The sequence below is a fragment of the Octopus bimaculoides genome, chromosome 2, assembly GCF_046866305.1.
Source record: "Octopus bimaculoides isolate indiv1 chromosome 2, ASM4686630v1, whole genome shotgun sequence".
Taxonomy (NCBI): Eukaryota; Metazoa; Mollusca; class Cephalopoda; order Octopoda; family Octopodidae; genus Octopus; species Octopus bimaculoides.
In genome coordinates this window covers 55,887,695-55,903,793 of record NC_142929.1, presented here as the reverse complement: position 1 = coordinate 55,903,793, position 16,099 = coordinate 55,887,695, and the positions used below count along the sequence as shown (strand labels likewise).

At 40.1% G+C, this 16,099-nt stretch overlaps 1 protein-coding gene across 1 annotated transcript in view; it reads left to right on the top strand.

The window, feature by feature from the left end:
* Positions 1-15,579, top strand: part of LOC106876318 (sodium/glucose cotransporter 4) — a 151,037-nt gene extending 135,458 nt beyond the window's left edge. The window contains exons 14-17 of the mRNA XM_089345776.1: positions 1,541-1,709; positions 5,031-5,252; positions 6,922-7,186; positions 15,194-15,579. Coding sequence (XP_089201902.1) covers positions 1,541-1,709; positions 5,031-5,252; positions 6,922-7,186; positions 15,194-15,399 — 862 coding nt within the window. The 3' untranslated portion in view covers positions 15,400-15,579. The remainder of the gene's footprint in view (positions 1-1,540; positions 1,710-5,030; positions 5,253-6,921; positions 7,187-15,193) is intronic.
* The last annotated feature ends 520 nt before the right edge of the window (positions 15,580-16,099 follow it).

Genomic DNA, 16,099 nt, shown 5'->3' with positions numbered 1-16,099 from the left:
TTAAAATTCATGTTATAAGAAAGGTATTAAGATGTAACAGTTTACTTTCAAATTGATATATATTAAGATTCATGTAATAATAAAATACGTTTTTACACATTCTGTTCTTCATATGCTTTTTACAAATATAATTAGTCAGAGAAGGGGTAGCAGACTGGGGAGAAGGATGCAATAGACATTGACTTCAAATTTCCAAAGACTAATTTTTCTTGGAAAAAATATGGTTGAAGGAAATTCCTGAGGACAGTAGTTCTGGGAAGAAAGAATTGGAGAGAAAAAATATGTAGTGTGGGGTTTGGGAAGTGAGCAACAGGGATGGTGGATGGAAGAGTAGAAGAGGTGGAAAGAAGAAATATGTGAACTAGTAGTTGTAGTGGTGTTAAATACATCTTTGATAGTCAGCAAAATGGATTTCTTTTAGTTGCAAAGGATGTTTGTGGGTCTAGCAGTAGTGCTAGCCTAGGTAAGTGAGTAATATTGCAACATTAATGGCAATCTAACCTATCTCTATGTGAATAATATGATTATAATGTTATTTATATAATGCTATACATATTCATGTACATATACCTTAGTGCAACATAGTATTGTAACTCAGTATATGCAACTCAGTATTGCATACCATCAAAAACATGTCTATTGTACAGTGTTGGTATTATTTACAACGGTGTTTAAGGTGTCAAGCTGGAAGAATCATTAGCATGCTAGACAAAATGCTTGGCAGCATTTCATCCATCTTCATGCTCTGAGTTTAGATTTTGCTGTCGTTGACTTTGCTTTTTATCCCTTTGGGGTTAATGAAATAATTTCCAGTTGAGCTCTGGGGTCAATGTAATCAACTAACCTACTTCCTCCAAAATTCCAGGCCTTAGAAAGGATTATTTAGTGGTGAAATGTAGAAGACTTAATGGCTTAAGTCCACCTCTTCTACTCTTCCATCCAACATCCTTGTCGCTCACTTCCCAAACCCCACACTACATATTTTTTCTCTCCAATTCTTAGTGGTTTATCTCTATTGTAATAACTTATGGCTATTATAGTGGTTTATTGAGAGGCTAAATATATATTTTTTTGTTCTATAGACACAGCTTTATTCCAGAAACATATGAACTGCTATTTTTATCAACTGGTTGCTTTTCTCATACACTATGGCTATCTGGTCTTGAACCTTTGACTGTGAAATTAAAATTTCATGGTCATTCTATAAATAAAATTAAATATCTTCTGAAAAATAAGGTTGATAGTTTCTTCAAGTCATGTTTCCTCTATTGACTTGACATATCTCAACAGAAAATAGTTTCAAGCATGACATTCTTCAACAAAAGATAGATTGGTATATCAAACTGCTAAGAGTGAAGCAAAGGTGATGGAAATACATCTGGAAGCTTGAACACAATTACACGCATTTGCAAACAAAGCCACCTACTACACTGAATGTTGATAACAATGTATTATAACTACTAAGTGATACAAACGCTTTTTATACATTTCTCCTTAATACATGTAATAGTACTTGATTGATATCTGTTTTATATTCCAGTATATTCATCCTGTTTCTGGTGATTATCAGTGTTCTCTGGATTCCAATCATCCAAATATCTCAAGGAGGAGACCTCTTTGTCTACATCCAAGTGATATCCAGTTTCACCCAACCACCTATTTGTGCTGTCTTTTTACTTGCTCTGTTTTGGGGCAGACTCAATGAGAAGGTAACTATATCTGTTTTGCTTACCTTCTCCTTCATTATAAATACTCTTGATCATCTGTCAGAGCCACAAGGAACGCCTTGTCATCCTCAAGGATGACAACTTGCGAAGTGACTTTAATTGAAGAAGAGTTATGCACCTTTAACCTCTCCGTCTGTGTCTTCTCTGTCTGTTTGTCTGTCTCTGTCTCTTTCTCTCTCTTGTGACCACCTTTGATCCAGTGGCATGACCAGATCAAGATGACTGGAGATGGATGCAGTGGAAGACCAAGATGTCTTATTCGCTTCTTCTTTCTCCCTGCACGGTACAATGCATTGCTGCTGCTGCCTTTCACTCCATTGAACAATGAAGGTTTCTTCTGCAGAGTTTGCTGGGTCCAGTCTTCACATACACAGTTAAGCAAGCCCCAATATGTTAATTAACCCATAGCCATGACCTTGACAGTTGCTACTACTCTGGGTCAAAGTAGATCTGAGAACAATAGTGGCTAAGAGATGGTTCTAAACTTTTCAAAGCCCTGGGATTCCTGAACCAGGACCCCACTAACAGATGTGCTTTAAAGTCATATCCAGCACCTTATTAGCACTAAACCCTAATACACACATGTATCCATGTTTATTTAATCACACAAACACACACATACGTGAGGTGGGATATCTTTCATAAACTTGAATACCAACAGAGACAGACTGGTTGATCTACTGCATGCTAGCCCATAGAGATAATGAGTGTTAAGATTTACGAGTTTAACACTTTTACCTCATAGCTATTGCACTCGGTGAAAATGTATATTGGGTAAGTGTCTTCTACTATAATCCTTGGCCGACCAATGTCTTGTGAGTAAATTTAATAGATGGAAATATAAATAAGTTCATTTTGTGTGTGTGTGTGCATTTGTCCATCCATCCCCCCAATACCCATATATATATATGAGTGGTTGGCGTTAGGAAGGGCATCCAGCTGTAGAAACTCTGCCAAATTAGATTGGAGCCTGGTGTTGCCATCCGGTTTCACCAGTCCTCAGTCAAATCGTCCAACCCATGCTAGCATGGAAAGCGGACGTTAAACGATGATGATGATGATGATGATGATATGTATATATATATATATATCATCATCATCATCATCATCATCATCGTTTAACGTCCGCTTTCCATGCTAGCATGGGTTGGACGATTTGACTGAGGACTGGTGAAACCGGATGGCAACACCAGGCTCCAGTCTGATTTGGCAGAGTTTCTACAGCTAGATGCCCTTCCTAACGCCAACCACTCAGAGAGTGTAGTGGGTGCTTTTACGTGTCACCCGCACAAAAACGGCCACGCTCGAAATGGTGTCTTTTATGTGCCACCCGCACAAGCCAGTCCAGGGGCACTGGCAACGATCTCGCTCGAAAATCCTACAGGAGCCAGTCAGGCGGTACTGGCAACGGCCACGCTCAAAATGGTGCATCTCATGTGCCACCCGCACAAGAACCAGTCCAGGGGCACTGGCAACGATCTTACTTGGCTTGCCGGGTCTTCTCACGCACAGCCCATTTCCAAAGGTCTCGGTCCGTAGTCATCGCCTCGGTGAGGCCCAATGTACGAAGGTCTTGCCTCACCACCTCAGCCCAGGTCTTCCTGGGCCTACCTCTTCCACGGGTTCCCTCAACTGTTAGGGTGTGGCACTTTTTCACGCAGCTATCCTCCTCCATTCTCACCACATGTCCATACCAGCGCAATCGTCTCTCTTGCACGCCACAACTGATGCTTCTAATGTTCAGCTTTTCTCTCAAGATACTTACACTCTGACGGGTATTCACATTGACATTACACATCCAACGGAGCATACTGGCTTCATTCCTTGCGAGCTTACGTATGTCCTCAGCAGTTACAGCCCATGTTTCACTGCCATGTAGCATGGTTGTTCGTACGCATGCGTCATACAGTCTGCCTTTTACTCTGACATATATGTATATATATATATATAAGGCATTAATTGGATTGAGGTTATAGTAGAAGACATCCAAGACACCACACAGTGGAACTGAACCTCAGACCATGTGGTTGTGAAGCAAACATTTTAACCATACAGTCATGCCTGCTCCTACCAACATAAGTAAAATAAAATAGCTTCAACTATCATTACTCTACTATATATGACTCCTTTTGTTAAAGGTGGTGAGCTAACAGAATCATTACCATTGCTGGAACAAAATGCTTAGCAGCACTTCCTCTTAATTCTGAGTTCAAATGCTGCTGTAGTCAGTTTTGCTTTTCATTTTTTCAGGGTCAATAAAATACTAAGTACTAGTTAAATACTGGGGTTGACACAATTGACTTAGCCTGTTCCCTGACATTGCTGGTCCTGTGCCAAAATTTGAAATCAATGCTTACCCTTTTGTTACCATATTCCTGTTGAAATACACTGTCATTGTTTCATTTAATTTTGGAAATAATAAAGAATTTAGTAAAAAAGATTTGGTCGTTATTAACCCTTTCGTTACTAAACCGTCCAAAGCCGCCCGAAAAAAATTTTGGTTCATGTGACCAAGCCGCCCAAAACTGCCCGTAATCACCTATTCATATTTAAATGAGAATATCCGAGCAAATCTCATTAGTACATTCGTGAAAACATGTGATTATTTGTGTAAACAGTATATGCCAGGAAAGCCCACAAAATGGGGGATCAAAGTTTGGAAGATTTGTGAATCAAATACTGGGTACTGCTCTGGATTTGAATTTTATACTGGCAAAAGAGACAGTAATGAATCCAGTAATGTGTACAACTCTTCTATAATAATATTTTGTTGTATACCCAATTGAATATTAGCTAATAACCCATTTTCTATAGCGATGTTTGAACAAAAATTTAATTAATTTTATATTTTGTTGAATTTACCTGTAATTAGAATCACTTTGTGACAAAAATTTGGTATAGAATTGGTTGAGAACCTTTCGTTAAATTATCTTCCAAAAATCACATTAATATGTTGATAAATAAAAAAGTTAGAGTTGTTTAATGAAACCAGACTAAATTTATGATTATGTTAGAAATTAATTGAAACACATAAGGGATGTATTTTGGTTAGAAATATGGTAATGAAAGGGTTAAGCTGGTATTTGGAGCATAAGATTAACATGAACTTTTGATAGCAGGTTTTAGTTTATATTACTTCAAAACAGTAAGTTTAAATCAAAGAGCCCGAGGCAGTGTCAGGTGGATTAGTATCAAATGGGTTAATATTACACATACAGCAGCTGGAATATGCATCTTTTCTCTTCCTCTCTATTTCTTTTCTGTCGTGTCATTAAAATGCTTTTTTATGTTATTATGTTTCAGGGTGCCTTCTTTGCTTTAGTCTTTGGAATGCTGGTTGGTCTGATCCGCTTCATTGTTGAATATTACCATCTAGTGCCTCCTTGCTTCAAGAACCTTCCGGATCCAAGACCAGATGTTGTGAAAAACTTTCACTTCTTGTATTTTTCCATTTTTCTGTTTGGATTTACTTTGTTTTCTGCTGTTGTCATCAGTCTTCTGACAGAACCAATTGATCCTCGTTGTGTAAGTTCATATATTATCATTTTATTTTCATCAAGGCGATGAGCTGGCAGAATCCTTAGCACACCAGGTAAAATGGTATTTCGTCTGTCTTTACATTCTGAGTTTAAATGCTGCCAAGGTTGACTTTAACTTTCATCCTTTTGGGGTCAATAAAATAAGTACACTGGAGTTGATGTTATCTTTAATTCCAAAGAACTGGGATATACCTTAATTCTTTTATTACTATATTTCTGTTGAACTTCACTACCTTTATTTTAGTTAATTTTCAAAATAATGTGAAATTTAGTAAAATAACATTAATAAGATGTTGTATGGAATTTAGATCACTTTACAGTCAGAAAGGGCGACCTCAGGTGGGTTGGTATCAAAAGGATTAAATGGCTTGAGTGTTACAAGAGTTTGAATTGAAAGGGTGCTAACTTATTTGGTCAAATGAGCAGTTGTTCCTCACCATCAGTGTGACACTGTATTCTTGGTAACATTGTCTTTAATATCAATCATTGAGTCATTTAGTGAAGACAATGTATTCAGTTGATCTTTAATGATCAAATATGTTGTAGAGCATATCATTACAATATATGTTCATTATGGGACTTGCTATTATAATAGTTATTCATTGTGGAACATACTAATACATTTGTATCTATTCATATCTATATAGCTATTTTTGTATAGATGAAGGGTATCTTGGCAAGTGAGTTGCTCTCTTGCTGGGACAAGGAGTAAGGCTTAAGCCCTTCACTTCCTATTGACATTGACAACATTTCTCAACTCAGGGATGTCCTCTTCCAAGGTTTCTTAGATTTGAATTATCTTTGATGCTTCTATAACTCTGCATTTTTTTTAGGTATGGGTTTTGGCCCTATGCAAACACTTTTTACTTCTGGGAAGAGGTGGTCTATATTAGACTGGCCTCAATCCATACAGATAATGGAGAAATAACATGGTCGCAGATACTTCCACAGTGACATGGTGACCATGGCTGGGATGATTTTGAATATATATATAGGTTTTATATATATGAAACTGACTTGGAGCCAAACAAAACAACAATAATATTAAAGAAGTCAATTCCAATTATGTATTTAAGGATTGATAGTAATAGGCATCTCTTAATGATAGCATAAGATAATTTTAGTTTGTGATTAGCAATATTGTTTTTTGTTTCAAACATTATTTTCAAGTAATAAATATTATCAGATATTTCTGGTAACTTGGACGAACGAGTGCCTTCTATTATAGCTCTGGGTTGACCAAAGCCTTATGAGTGGATTTGGTTGAACAGAAACTGAAACAAACCTGTCGTGTGTTTGTGTGTGTGTTACTGTCTCCTTGCCTTCACATTGCATGATAGTCATAAACCATCATGCAAGTGGTGTCCTCCATTTCTGATCTTCTGTGGAAACATGTCTGGAAACAGGTGAGGGTTGGGGGCAAGTAGGGTATCTGGCCATAGAAAATATGCCTCCACATATTCTGTTTAAACCAGGAACATGGAAAAGTGGATGTTAAAATAATGATGATAATTCTGTAGATGAAATCTCTGTTAATTGATTCAAAAGTTAGTTATTGTATATATATATATATATTTGTTTTTTTTCTGTGTTGTAAGTTCTTTTATACAGAAAATTAAAAGCCACTATAATCATTTAAAAAATATTTTCTACAGTTGGTACGTTTAACTTGGTGGACTCGACATAGTAAAGAGCCTCGAATGGAAATAGATGATGAAACAACTTCAGCTTCTGCGACAATGATAAATGACAAAGATGAAAAGAATGAGAACGGTTATAGTAATCCTCTCAGAAACATGTCTCCCAAATCTAATCTTCATGTTGATCATCCAAATGGGAAAGACTTTGATGATATCAACTCAGGTAGCGAAGATGCTGAAAATCGTAAAGCCAGAGTTTACAGTATGGATATTGTAACAGGTATGGTTTCAATATTTTTTTTACTTCTATTGACCTGCACCAGAATAGTGTTTTGATATGAAAATACACAAAAATAGGAGTTTTACTTCACAGCATAGATATATATATATATATATATATATATATATATATATATATATATATATATACATACATACATATCATCATCATCATCATCATCGTTTAACGTCCGCTTTCCATGCTAGCATGGGTTGGATGACTTGACTGAGGACTGGTGAAACCGGATGGCAACACCAGGCTCCAATCTAAATTTGGCAGAGTTTCTACAGCTGGATGCCCTTCCTAACGCCAACCACTCAGAGAGTGTAGTAGGTGCTTTTACGTGTCACCTGCACGAAGGCCAGTCAGGCGATACTGGCAACGGCCACGCTCGAAATGGTGTCTTTTATGTGCCACCCGCACAAGCCAGTCCAGGGGCACTGGCAACGATCTCGCTCGAAAATCCTACGGGAGCCAGTCAGGCGGTACTGGCAACGGCCACGCTCAAAATGGTGCATCTCATGTGCCACCCGCACAAGAGCCAGTCCAGGGGCACTGGCAATGATCTTACTTGGCTTGCCGGGTCTTCTCACGCACAGCACATTTCCAAAGGTCTCGGTCAGTAGTCATCGCCTCGGTGAGGCCCAATGTACGAACGTCTTGCCTCACCACCTCAGCCCAGGTCTTCCTGGGCCTACCTCTTCCACGGGTTCCCTCAACTGTTAGGGTGTGGCACTTTTTCACGCAGCTATCCTCATCCATTCTCACCACATGTCCATACCAGCGCAATCGTCTCTCTTGCACACCACAACTGATGCTTCTAATGTTCAGCTTTTCTCTCAAGATACTTACACTCTGACGGGTATTCACATTGACATTACACATCCAACGGAGCATACTGGCTTCATTCCTTGCGAGCTTACGTATGTCCTCAGCAGTTACAGCCCATGTTTCACTGCCATGTAGCATGGCTGTTTGTACGCATGCGTCATACAGTCTGCCTTTTACTCTGAGTGAGAGTCCCTTTGTCGCCTATCATCATCATCATCATCATCATCATCATCATCATCATCATCATCATCATTTAACATCCGCTTTCCATGCTAGCATGGGTTGGGCGATTTGACTGAGGACTGGTGAAACCAGATGGCTACACCAGGCTATATCATCATCATCATCATCATCATCATCATCATTTAACATCCGCTTTCCATGCTAGCATGGGTTGGGCGATTTGACTGAGGACTGGTGAAACCGGATGGCAACACCAGGCTCCAGTCTAATTTGGCAGAGTTTCTACAGCTGGATGCCCTTCCTAACGCCAACCACTCAGAGAGTGTAGTGGGTGCTTTTACGTGTCACCCGCACGAAAACGGCCACGCTCGAAATGGTGTCTTTTATGTGCCACCCGCACAAGCCAGTCCAGGGGCACTGGCAACGATCTCGCTCAAAAATCCTACGGGAGCCAGTCAGGCGGTACTGGCAACGGCCAAGCTCAAAATGGTGCATCTCATGTGCCACCCGCACAAGAACCAGTCCAGGGGCACTGGCAACGATCTTACTTGGCTTGCCGGGTCTTCTCACGCACAGCACATTTCCAAAGGTCTCGGTCAGTAGTCATCGCCTCGGTGAGGCCCAATGTATGAAGGTCTTGCCTCACCACCTCAGCCCAGGTCTTCCTGGGCCTACCTCTTCCACGGGTTCCCTCAACTGTTAGGGTGTGGCACTTTTTCACGCAGCTATCCTCATCCATTCTCACCACATGTCCATACCAGCGCAATCGTCTCTCTTGCACGCCACAACTGATGCTTCTAATGTTCAGCTTTTCTCTCAAGATACTTACACTCTGACGGGTATTCACATTGACATTACACATCCAACGGAGCATACTGGCTTCATTCCTTGCGAGTTTACGTATGTCTTCAGCAGTTACAGCCCATGTTTCACTGCCATGTAGCATGGCTGTTCGTACGCATGCGTCATACAGTCTGCCTTTTACTCTGAGTGAGAGTCCCTTTGTCGCCAGCAGGGGTAAGAGCTCTCTAAACTTTGCCCAGGCTATTCTTATTCTAGCAGCTACACTTTCAGCGCACCCACCCCCACTACTAACTTGGTCGCCCAGATAGCGGAAGCTATCGACTACCTCTAGTTTTTCACCCTGGAATGAGATAGAAGTTGTTTCCTGTTTGTTTACAGTCTTTATTGCACCTGAACATCTGCCACAAACAAAAACTAACTTGCTAGTTAATCTGCCTTTGATGTTGCTGCACCTCTTATGTGTCCATAGCTTGCACCGGGTACATCTTATAGAGTTACTACCTACTCCTTTTCTACATACTGAGCAGGGCCATCTACCTGAAGGGGTTTGTGTTTTATCTACCTTCCTACTTATTAGGATTTTGGTTTTAGCTAGGTTGACTCTAAGGCCCTTCAATTCTAGACCTTGCTTCCGCACCTGAAACTTCTCCTCTAGTTCTGATAGTGACTCCGCAATTAGGGCAAGGTCATCAGCATAGAGGAGCTCCCAGGGGCAACCTGTCTTGAACTCCTCTGTGATTGCCTGGAGGACTATGATAAATAAGAGGGGGCTGAGGACGGAACCTTGGTGGACCCCTACCTCTACCCGGAATTCATTGCTGTACTCATTTCCAACCCTCACCTTACTGGCAGCATCTCTGTACATGGCTCGCACAGCTCTCACTAACCATTCTTCTATCCCAAGTTTCCTCATTGACCACCAGATAAGGGATCGGGGGACCCTGTCAAAGGCTTTCTCCATGTCAACGAAAGCCAGGTACAGAGGTTTATCCTTAGCTAGGTATTTCTCCTGCAACTGTCTCACTAGAAATAAGGCATCAGTAGTGCTTTTACCTGGCACAAACCCAAACTGCATCTCATCTAAATTGATTCGCTCCCTAATTAGTTGGGCTATGACCCTCTCTGTAACTTTCATAACCTGATCTAACAGCTTGATGCCTCTGTAATTATTTGTATCTAAAGCGTCACCTTTACCTTTGTAGCAGTTGACTATGATGCTGCTACACCAGTCATTGGGTATGACTCCCTCGTGTATCACCTGGTTCGTAATACGGGTGACTAGGCTATAGCCAACACTGCCAGATATTTTGAGCATCTCTGCAGTGATTCCTGATGGGCCGGAGGCTTTCCCGGTCTTCATACTCTTAATTGCTTTATCTACCCTGGTACTATCAACTCGGATAGCTGGTCCCTCTATTGGGTCGACATACGGCAGGCTCTCTTTCTCCCATTCATTCTCTTTATTAAGCAATCTATCGTAGTGGCATCTCCAGACCTCTTTCTTTGCAACCTCATTTAATGCAAGCGTACCATCATCCATGCGAACACATTTCTCTCCTACAACATCACTATTCTCTCTCCTACACTGTCTTGCAACACGAAATACCTCGAATCTTTGGTCCTCACGGCGCAGAACATTGGCAAATCTTTCCTTATCTGCTTCCCCTCTGGCTAAATAAACCTGTCGCCTAGCCTCCCTTCTGGCACATTGGTACAATTCCCTGCTACCATCGTTCTTCCAGTCCTTCCAAGCCTGTTTCTTTTGTCTAATAGCCCTGTCTACCTCCTTGTTCCACCACCACGTTACTCTGGGTCGGGAGGGGACCTTACACCACCCACAAATCTGGTCGGTGGCTTTCAACAGGTTGTCCCGCAGAAATCTCCAATTGTCTTCCACGTTGTATGATGCTATATCCCCTTCTATTTCGTTAAATGCTTCAAGTAACTTGTCTCTAAGTCTCTGTCCGTTTGCAGGGTCTTTAAGCTTCCACACCCTTCTCCTCCAAGCCTGTCTAATTCTGGGCACCCATTTTGCCTTGATCCCAAAGTCGCTAACTACTAATCTATGTTGTGGGGTACATTCTTCGCCAGGGTAGGTTTTGGCATTTATAAGCCACCCTCTTTCCCTATTTCTGGCGAGGATGTAGTCGATTTGGCTAGAGTGTCTGCCGGAGCGGTAGGTGACTGGCAGGTTTCCTGAAGTTGGTATTGCAGACCATAAGATCGGTTGCATCACAGAACACCAGCAGTCTGGTTCCCTCCTCGTTGCGGGAGCCGAAGCCATAGCCTCCATGTATGCCATGGAAGCCTCCAGCACGACGTCCGACATGACCGTTGAAGTCTCCAGCCACAAAGAGAAGGTCCCTGTCACTCGTCGACGAGGTAGTTTGCAAGAGGGTGTCATAGAATTGGTCTTTCAGACCATCTGGTAGCCCCGGTTGAGGTGCATAGGCTGAGATGACAGTAGCTAATCTATGATGAAGCACTAGTCTGATCTTAAGTACTCTGTCACTTACTCTAACGACCTCGATTACCTTATCCACCCATTTCTCCGCTAGAAGTATTCCTACGCCCCCGACCCCGTCAGTGTTCCCTGCCCAGAAAATCTTGTACCTGTGTTCTTTGCCTGTGAGGAACCTCGCAGAACCTCCTCTCCATCTTACTTCCTGGATGCAGCACATATCTACGCGTCTCCGTTCAAGCATCTCAACAATTTCACCAGATCTACCTTTCAGCGTGCCGACGTTGAGAGTGCCAATTCTAACAGTATGGGTGTTGGGGGTGTGGGCATGTAGCCTGGGAAGGGGAAAAGCAGTGTCATGTACCTGAAAAGAAAACTTGCAATTGGAAGAATTCATAAGCAAAACAGTACCTACAACCTGCAAACATTTCTCAAACTTAATGCGCTACCCAAAGGTAGGGGAGACGATGGCCAAGGCCACTAGATGGGTTCCGCGAGACAGCCGAGGATGACAGGATGACAGAGGAATGAACTTCCGGTGGGGGGGGGGGGGGTTACCGTCAGCGAGTAGATAGGGCTCTTAATTGTAGATTTTAAATATTTGAGAGACAACAATGCATAAATCTTAATTTTTAAAAGAGCAATGAATTCTAGGTGAATAGAATATAACGTAGCATGAATTTAGGAAGCTTAGAAAATGAATAAGTATGAATTTAAGACAAAAACTGAATTCAATTGAATTTCATGGAGAGAAACAAAATAAATAATAGAGGGTAAACTAAAGCGCGAAGGTATGAGATGTTTGAGGCCGTAAATAAATAAAAATCTCTATCTTAACTGCATCTTGGAGACTTCGTCGTAGTATGTCAGCGGAGATAATGGATTGAGATAATTTAGAATGGATTTCTCATTTATATATAGCCAGAACCTGAAGACCTTAAGGAAAAACTACGAGAGAGAGAGAGGATGGAGGGGTAGACAGAGGCATGGCGAGAGAAAAGATCATCATCATCATATATATATATATATATATATATATATATATAAAGAGAGAGAGAGAGGGGGGACCAGTCAAGTAGCACATCACGCTGTAATTCTTGGGCTGAGAAATCAACACTTAAAAGCCATAATTTTAAGGAGCGATAAGAATTTTTGAATAAAGGAAAATGGGTAGGGGTGGGTAGGTACCGCCAGCGAGTAGATAGGGCTCTTAATTGTAGATTTTAAATATTTGAGAGACAACAATGCATAAATCGTAATTTTTAAACGAGCAATGAATTCTAGGTGAATAGAATATAACGTAGCATGAATTTAGGAAGCTTAGAAAATGAATAAGTATGAATTTAAGACAACAACTGAATTCAATTGAATTTCATGGAGAGAAACAAGATAAATAATAGAGGGCAAACTAAAGCGCGAAGGTATGAGATGTTTGAGGCCGTAAATAAATAAAAATCTCTATCTTAACTGCATCTTGGAGACTTCGTCGTAGTATATATATATATATATATTATACTCATTTATTGTGCTTTTAATTGTTCATTTTTCTATGTGTGATAGTGGATTTTCATTGATGAGTTCTTGAAACTTGGTTCTTTTCCCTAAAACTATATATATATATATATATATATATATATATATATATATATAGACACACACACACATACTTTACCTGCCTAACCATGTCTCTCTCTTGTCCTTCTCCTATCTGCTGTATCATCATTGCCAACCTGCTATTCCAGAGTGAGTCATCTCCTACTCTTTCACCTTCCTGAATTCATGCACCATTGGTCATCCACCATTCACTACATCTGCTCTTGAACCTTACTCAATCTTTGCAGTGGTCTCCTAGCCCTTTTTAATTCCTCATCTCTCATTTGCAATTACAGGTGAGTTCACTGCCATCAATTCACCATGAAGAAAGTTCAGTGTGAGGAAAGTATATCCATAGTATTGCACCATTAATAGTTAAAAACTATTTTATTGGTGAACTTTCCCTGCGGTGAATTAATGATAGTGAACTTACTGGACATGCTTATTCACACCATACTCTTTCACCTACCCACACTCCTGGTCCCTCTGTCACTCACTTTCACCCACACCCTAACACACCATCATCATCATCATCATCATCATCGTCGTTTAACATCCGCTTTCCATGCTAGCATGGGTTGGACGATTTGACTGAGGACTGGTGAAACCGGATGGCTACACCAGGCTCCAATTTGATTTGGCAGAGTTTCTACAGCTGGATGCCCTTCCTAATGCCAACCACTCAGAGAGTGTAGTGGGTGCTTTTGCGTGCCACCGGCATGGAGGCCAGTCAGGCGGTACTGGCAACGACCACACTCAAAATGGTGTATTTTATGTGCCACCCACACAAGAGCCAGTCCAGGGGCACTGGCAACGATCTCGCTCGAAAGTCCTTACACATGCCGCGGGCACAAGTGCCAGAAAGGCGACGCTGGGCACAGGTGCCATCATAGTTTCGCTTTCACTTGCCCCAACAAGTCTTCGCAAGCTGAGTTTCGTGTCCAATGAAGGAGACGATGTTGGCATGGGTGCCAGTCGTCGAATTTAACTCGATTTCGATTTCACTTGCCTCAACAGGTCTTCGCAAGTGCAGTTTAGTGTCCAATGAAGGAAGGTACGCATAAGTGGGCTGGCTGAGGCCTTAGATTTAGGTCTCACTTGGCTTGCCGGGTCTTCTATTTTTAATTCTTTCCAGCTTCACCTGATCATAATCTAATTAATCATGTAGTTCCTCTACAGCAAGAAACCAATTCTGTTCTGGTTCCTTCTCAGACTTTTACCTCTTATTTTCTGAAGTAAAGTTGCTCCATTAGGATTTATAATCTTGCAAGCTGCATGGTGATCTCACTAGCAATGATGACACAAAAATAGGACCTAGTAAAGTGTTGGTGTTGGGAAGGATATCTAGTTGTAAAAATTTTGCCAAAGCAGACACTGAAGTATGATGTGGTTCGTGGGCCCATTGAATCTTATAAAACCTTTCAACCCATGCCAGCCTGGAACATGGATGTTAAATGATGATGATATTTATGTAGATTTATGTACTTATATGTTCGTGTACAGATGTGTGTGTATAAATGAATATAAATATTCATACCTTTATGTTTATGTGTATTATATGCATGTGGAGGTGCAATGGCCCAGTGGTTAGGGCAGCGGACTCGCGGTCATAGGATCACGGTTTCGATTCCCAGACCGGGCGTTGTGAGTGTTTATTGAGCGAAAACACCTAAAGCTCCACGAGGCTCTGGCAGGGGATGGTGGCGAACCCTGCTGTACTCTTTCACCACAACTTTCTCTCACTCTTTCTTCCTGTTTCTGTTGTACCTGTAATTCAAAGGGTCAGCCTTGTCACACTGTGTCACGCTGAATATCCCCGAGAACTACTTTAAGGTACACATGTCTGTGGAGTACTCAGCCACTTGCACGTTAATTTCACGAGCAGGCTGTTCTGTTGATCGGATCAACTGAAACCCTCGACATCGTAAGCGACGGAGTGCCAACACACACAGTATATGCATATATTATCAAACTGGAATGCAATATGCATGGCCTGTCTATCTGTCTCTGTCTGCCTGTCTCTCTCTCTCTCAGTGTGTGTGTGTGTATATTATGTAAATATCCATTGTTGAAATATCAATGTGTAAATTATAAATCATATTCCTTTTGTTTTCCTCTCTACTTGTATCTGTTAGCAATTACCCCTGTACCTTGCTGGAAGAAATTCATGTATAGGATATGCTGTTTCCAAGAGCAAAGTGCCACTCAACCCAAACAAATGACTACTGATTTTCTGGAGGAGCGTTCCATAGAAGAAAATCGCAAATGGAGACTAACAACTTCAATTTTGTCTGTTGCTCTTCTCATAATTGCCTGCTTTCTTATGATATATTTTGCTTAATTTATTCATTATGCTTAGATGCAGTGGGAGCATTTACATAAATTTTTTTTCTTTAAGTATTTGATTAAGTGTTTTTCTAACAGGTTCTTGTATATTTTGTTATATAACAGTATTAATTTTGTAGTGTGTTTGCTACAAATAAAATTTGATATTTGTATAAAAAAAAGAAAAGAAACTACATATTCTTGTTAGTGGGCCTGACATTTTTTTTTTCTTTCTCTTAGATTGAGGTCTTGTTATACCATTATGCAATGACAATCTGTCTATTTTCTTTTCCCTGTTTTGTAATATTACATGTGTGTGTGTGTGTGTGTGTGTGTAAATACACACATTTATGCACACACTCATATATATATATATATGTATATATGTATATATATATATATATGTATATATATGTATATATATATATGTATATATATATATGTATATATATATATGTATATATATATATATGTATATATATATATATGTATATATATATATATGTATATATATGTATGTATATATATGTATATATATATATGTATATATATGTATATATATATATGTATATATATATATGTATATATATATATATATGTATATATATGTATATATATATATATGTATATATATATATGTATATATATATATATATGTATATATATGTATATATATATATATGTATATATATATATATGTATATATATATATATAT